Here is a 6710-nt window from a genome sequence, read left to right as displayed (position 1 = left end):
GCTTCACAGGATAAAAGCAAAGCAATAAAAGCATTAAACAACAAGCAACAAATACAAAGGTAGACAATATGGAAGTACAGCAAGCAGGAGAAAAAAAAATAAAATACAACTCACTGCTATATGCAGTATGTACTTGACACTTGAGTAGTGCAGGGCTAATCCAAGGGCTCTGTCTGAGAATACAGACTGTGTTCAGAACATATAACCTGGTAAGTTTCCTGACGCCTCAAACTTTCATTTTCACCCCACTGGGTTCCTTACATTCAGATTCCATTCAATCTGTCACTTTTCGGCGTCGTCAGTCTTCGATCCTGAAAGATGATTTATCTCAGAAATAAACAATCAAGCAAAGTAGCACCGCTCCTCCTGTGTGGAGGTGTAGCAGTCAGAACATTAAATTGGAAAGATCAAATCTCATTTTATGGCAAATTAATCCATGAAAAAAACAGCAGCTCAATAGAAAAGCGGTCTGATCTCTGCAGGTAAACTCACAGTAACTCTGCTCTGATGAAAGCCAACAGACTAAAACACTCCAACTGACTTTAACTGCTCCGTAATCAATGAACTGATCAATAAAATCTTTTGATGTTTCCACAAAGCACTACGAACTTCAAAGAGCACACAGAATTGGATATTCATCTCTATTTCCTAACAGGTCCTTCAGTATAGTGCATTATACCCACAGAGTCAGATTAACTGCGATGACATTTCCACAAGGACGCTTTATGAATTCATACCTCCAGATTTAACATCCAATTTCTGCTTTTATTCTGTAAAATGGAGTTTTTAAATTATTCTGCTGCGTTAACTGTAATTGCTGTGACATAAGAGGTGGCAAGAAATACAGCAACAAGCCAACGTCAAACCAAGTGGTACACTGTATAAAACATAGATGAATATTTTATTCCAAAGTTCTTAAAGCCTCATTAATTACATACATATTAAAATACATATTAAAGGTTTTAACTATAAAATAATCTCTTTCACTATAATGTGCAGATCTACATAATCCCTCCCTTTTGCTCCACCCACAGCTTTACCCCTCGCTGCAGCTGAGCACACCAGCTCCACAACGACTGCTCAAACACTACAAACCAGCTCTATGCTGCACAATGAAAAACTGTAATTATTGAAGTAATTCAATGTCTGAACCGGAAACCAGTTCTGAAGAAGAGTAGTAAAGAAAGAACTCCCGCAAGGTGGTAGGATCGGTTCATTAGGTTTGTTGCTTATGAAATCCCAGAAGTCATCAGTACGCTGCAGCTTCAAGGCGGAATGCTCATCCATGCAGCTGACTGCTTGTTTCACTCATATACGTCCTCCAGCATTAAAAAAACCCCACCATATAGACATGTTAACAAGGTAAAACAATTGATTTGACCAGAGGGGGTCTTAAAAAAATAGCTGACTAAAGCAACTTCATGCTTCCAATAAAAATCACCTTGGTTATGATACTGTCCTCAATAAACTAAGATTATGCCGATGCTAGTTCAAGACACCGTATCGTAAAGTAATACAATTACAATGTGACTGGGACAAGAGTTTCTAAGGCCAGTGCTAAACAACATATCAGCCAATATACTTTTTTTCTTTACACATTCAAGAACAATAATGAACAACTCTGATGCAGACCCATAAGATTGTTGGTTTGTAAAGACAGAACGGAACATTTTACACAAATCACCACAGCAGTGTTTTTTTGGTGGCTGATTCTAATTGGAAATAAAAATAATTTGACATTTCTGTGTATTGCAATTTCTTGTTATTCCAATCTGCCAACTGGCAGCAGAAAAAAAACATGTGGGTTTAATGGTAGTGAGTAAGTGACAATTTAATATAATCCTGTGTAAGTTCATGACACACAAAAACAGCTACCACTGCTATTAATCATTTATTCTACAATATAATGTCAGTGGTGGGATAAAGTAGTTTTTACAACATAGCACACAGCTCACAGGAAGTACACTGAGTTAGGAGGAGAAAAACAAACACAATACATGCCTTGAAATGAAACAAAAATGGCACAAATGTGACGCTAAACACAGCAGACTGCCTGCTGCTTCACTCCCTTTAACTGGCTATTAGACAGTATTGTTGTTGCCACTCGCTAAAATTCACACAAATGTGAATATCTCCCTTTTGAAAAAAAAACCTTGACAATAAACACCTCAGTGCCCACGCTCATGGCATATTGTAGAGACCACACCCTTGGACATAACCACAGAACATGGAGTGGTGGGACAATGGGTGTTTGCATTCCTTGTTTGGACGGTACAACACCCAGATAACGACAGGCTCTCGACATCTATCTGAAGGGATTACTAAATATGACAACAGACTAGTACAACAGTATGTAAAAGTGGTCTTCAGCAGCTAACAAAAGTGGCAACACATAGCCAGCTCAGTCTGATTACGATTAAACCACATAGAAAATATTAAATAGTGCTTCATGTCAACTTGTGAAATTGAGAAATATTCTGGTCTTGCATCTCTCCAGAACTGTTAACACCCCACAATAGTGTCCACCTAAGAAGTGAATAACACCAATACCAGCACAAGTTAATATCAGCCAAAAGTAACAGCTGTGGCTCAGGTGGTGGAGCAGGTTTTCCACTAATTGCAGGGTTGGCAGTTTGATCCCCAGCCTCTCTTGTCCATGTGCCAAAGTGTCCTTGGGCAAGAAACTGAGCCCCAACTGCTGCTCATGGCAGGCGAGTGCCTTGCATGTGTGTGAGTGTAAGAAACCTTTGGAATACATCATCCAGGCTGATTTCTGGGTCTTATTTTAGGTTTTGCCAAGTAAATGTGTGTCATCTGATGGTGAAACATTCCAAATGACCAGAGGTACTGTATGCATACCACATTCAGTAACTACTGAGACACAGTATGTGGCTCTGGACCATAGAACAGAGAAGATGGCCATCAAAGCTGAGTGCACCACATAGCCAGGTTTAACAGAAATATTCAAGTTCAGTCGGAACTTAGCTGTTTAATAATGCCATCATCATTCTAGTTTGTGTCCCAGTAATCCCTGAGTAGATCTACAAGTCGCTGCTTACCTGCCATGTCGGTGGCGAAGGGTCGGTCCGGTCTCCAGCCGGTGTACCAACCCACAACTTTGCCCCCAGACACCAGGGGGCGCTCATATGCTCTGCCACCCACAAATCCCACAGGCCAAACAGACACTCCACGAGTGCTACGCATCTGCAAAGAGACAGAAAGAAATATGATCAGCTATGACATGCTGTTCATAACTGTATTTAGTGAGTGTATCCAAATACAATAAGCTTGACCGTCTGACAGTTATTTAAAAACAGCAGGAAGCTGATTTGCTCTCTGGGGCAGTTCAAAGTATATCTGCTGCAGCAATAAAAGCTGTGATGTCATAGAAAACAACACTTTATGCAAACCCACATTCAGTTTTCTTGCTAATCACAATACAAGGTCTGCAAAAGCAAACCAGACATGATGTCTGAGCCTGTGGGTGACATCCACCCTGAGGGGACGTCAGAGGCCCCAGAACGTCAGAGAGCAGGCCAGTGGCGTGACTCTGAAATGAATTACTTGTGTGTCAGTTTGCATGAGTGATTAGACATCTTTAATTTCATCTGAAATGCTGGTGAGAGCAGCAAGCAGAGAATCTGTGGCTAACTGAATATAAGACTAAATGAAACTGTGCAGCGCAGAGCTGCCTTCCATTTTCACAGTGAATGAATTTGCACACAGCCGGAAGCAGTGCGACAAGAAATGAGACGGAGAGAGAGCGCGAGATAAAAGAGTGGCCATGTGGAGGGGGGGGTGGACTGTGTGAGGACGGCTGAGTTCTTGTGCAGAAGTATGAGACATCTGTATCTTGTCTTTGTGTGTGGATGCATATGTGTGTGTGTGTGTGTGTGTGTGTGTGTGCGTGTGATTGTGTTTTCCAGGCCTGGCCACCCTGAAGCCCGCTCATTCAGACAGTGCTCCTCATCGCTCACCCAAACAGCCTCCAGCCAGTCGCTCGTGACAAAGCAACAGAACAAAGCCAAATCAGTAAGCAGCACTGCATTACTTCACTCAGACATCATAGAGAGTTCTAGCTTTTAAAGCCACGGGAAACCAAGTCATATATAGCACAATATATAGAGAAGATTTACAGCTCTTTGCAAATTTCCAAACAGCAGGAGGAGACTTGACGGTGTGCAAAGAACAACAGAGTGCATGATATGGAAAATAAAAATACCCAAATAGGTTTGTCTCGTCTAGTAGGTATTTCCCTGGAGAATAATGTAGAAGAAATGCATCGTGTATGCCTTGTTTTTCCTTTTTGATAAATGTACGCGTAGGCCAAAGACAGCCCAGTGAGTGGTGTGTTTGTCCAATCAGCAGTGAGAAAGGTAATGCTGATGTATTAGTGATGGTGGGAACTGTCAATCTGCCATTGACAGCCTAATTAATTGATGTCTGCCTCCAGCAAAATACATACTGAGTCTTGCCAAAGCTCAATAGCAGCAAAGTAAGCAAAACTGTAGACCGAGCTACGAGGCAAGCAAAAGGAAAACACCGATGAATTTAACATGTAGCAAAGTGCAAGTCACTTCTGATCACACTGTATTCATGTTTTTGACATAATATGAGGAGCTGGGAATGAATGTACTCAACCTATTGATTAAAAATTTTAAAGAGATAAAACAAGCATTTTAGCAGATTTCACAGAATGCATTGTTTGAGAGAAAACACAGGATAGAATCTTCATGTGTGTGTTTTCAGTACATATGCGTATGAGTCCAAAAACAGATCATTTTAATTACACTTAAACAGATCTGTGAGCTGAAACAACTTGCTGCCTGCACAGTCTGATAAATTAACAGAGGAACAAATTACAGCTTTTTGTTGTTGTTGTTTTTGTATTTTTTTTTTTAACTTAACCTGAAGTGTTGAGACAGTGTTTCTATGAAAATTTTAAACTGGAACAACATGCAAATTTTTTTTACAGTGTACTAGCAAACAGTATGTAACTAGCAGAATGACAAAGAACTACTTAAGTCACAGATTGTCACAACTAAACAAAAATCAGCATCAAATCCAGAACACTGGAGACATTAGGAGACATGAATAAGACGTTGATGTGAGATTTGATTTCCCTCTCATTATCCATCCACCCATCCATTTTCTATACACATCTTAATCCTCATTAGGGTCGCGGGAGGGCTGGAGTCTATCCCAGCCGACTTAGGGCGAAGGCAGGGGACACCCTGGACAGGTCGCCAGTCTATCACAGGGCCCCTCTCATTATTTGAAGTGTATCTGATGATAAATGTCCATGACCCAACACTGAAGGTCCTGTTAGAAATATTTAAGGTTAAAGTATAAAAATTGTATTGCAATATTTGCCACTGAAACAAGATCTTACAATAAATGTTTTTTTTGTCCTATAGTTCATAAATACACCTTCTGAAACCATGAAACCTCACTAATTAATACATCAAGTGTGAACTGTAAAAACTAGAGTTTGCAGTGTTGCTGTTCATCGTTATCGATGAACAACAGTTTGTCTGTCCATCCAGGACTTTTGCGCAGTACCTCAGCTCCCTCGGTTACATCTTTCCCAGAAGTCAGTGTAAAAATACATCACTTGATGTGCACCACGTAGCGATTCGACCAGGCGGTATAAAAGCTTTCAGGGCTGAAAATAGGCAGAATCTCTGTTGTGTTACCGCAGAGGAGCAGAGATAAAGAACAGGAAATTGACATTTATTTATATAAAGCTGTCAGACATGATAACTGTAACTTATTCATCTTCCGATAAATAACATGATGTGCTGTGGTTTTATCTTTAGATTCAACAGAATGAAAGGAAGTGGATAAATTGAACATTTAGTTAGTGTCTGACCTCACTTCTATCTCAAGAGCAAAGCATTTTCTTCCATACGTTTGTTTTTTTTCCCTTTTATTCCTCTTCTTCTTTCCATCTCGCGCACCTCTCTCCTGCTTGGACCCTTGAGCAACACCAACAGCTTTGAAGCCCCTTCCTCATTATTACCGCGGCCCCTTGAGTTTGTCCGTGTGACGCTAAAACCCTTCCCCCTTGTTCCTCTCTGGCTGCTAGCTGCCTTTCTCTCCCAGGTCATTTTTCAAAGACTCCCTCCTTTGTGAAAACACAGATAAAAAGAAGAGGAGGGGAAGTGGTAGACGGAGAGACTGACTCGGTGTGTTGGTCGTTCCCAGATCATTCGTGGAGTATGATCGTTATTTTGGCTTAGCGGTTAAGTCCTAGTTTGACTGCTAATGATTCACTGGTTAGAATTCTGCGCCTCAAGGCTCAGTTCAGTTTGACACATTATTAGAGAGCATTAGAATACAGTCCATGCGTATGCAAACATATTCACAATCTGTGGCTGCTTTTACAGGGAACCCAGTTTTTTTCTAACCCAAATGCTTTGAAGACCAGCATTTGATTTTGCCTTTGAAATACACAATTTTTCTGCTTAGCCCTCGTTCAGAAACCAGATTTTCACTACAAAATGATGAGAGCACATCTCATTAATTGCATGACAACACCAGTATTATCTGTACTTTCTGTCTTTAACTTTTTTTAGTGTCCACAGGGCACAGTCAAATTCAAACATTTTCAAGTCCTTTTATTGGCCTTACAAGCATCTCGCAGTTTTCAGAAGTTCCATCAAACTGCAGTGAATAAAACGTACGATTGCTTGTTTGTGTCTTATAGA

General features: G+C 40.6%; 1 protein-coding gene across 1 annotated transcript in view; it reads right to left on the bottom strand.

Moving 5' to 3' along the window:
* Window positions 1–3059: 3059 nt before the first annotated feature.
* b3gat2 (beta-1,3-glucuronyltransferase 2 (glucuronosyltransferase S)) overlaps window positions 3060–6710 on the bottom strand; it is a gene marked incomplete at its 3' end in the record, with an annotated part of 26732 nt that continues 23081 nt past the window's right edge. The window contains exon 2 of the mRNA XM_008290561.1: window positions 3060–3204. Within this exon, the coding sequence (XP_008288783.1) occupies window positions 3060–3204 (145 nt within the window). The remainder of the gene's footprint in view (window positions 3205–6710) is intronic.

Source organism: Stegastes partitus, unplaced genomic scaffold (assembly GCF_000690725.1).
Source record: "Stegastes partitus isolate 25-593 unplaced genomic scaffold, Stegastes_partitus-1.0.2 Scaffold683, whole genome shotgun sequence".
Lineage (NCBI taxonomy): Eukaryota > Metazoa > Chordata > Actinopteri > Pomacentridae > Stegastes > Stegastes partitus.
The sequence above is the reverse complement of the archived record's forward strand: the minus strand, read 5'-3'. Positions and strand labels throughout refer to the sequence as shown.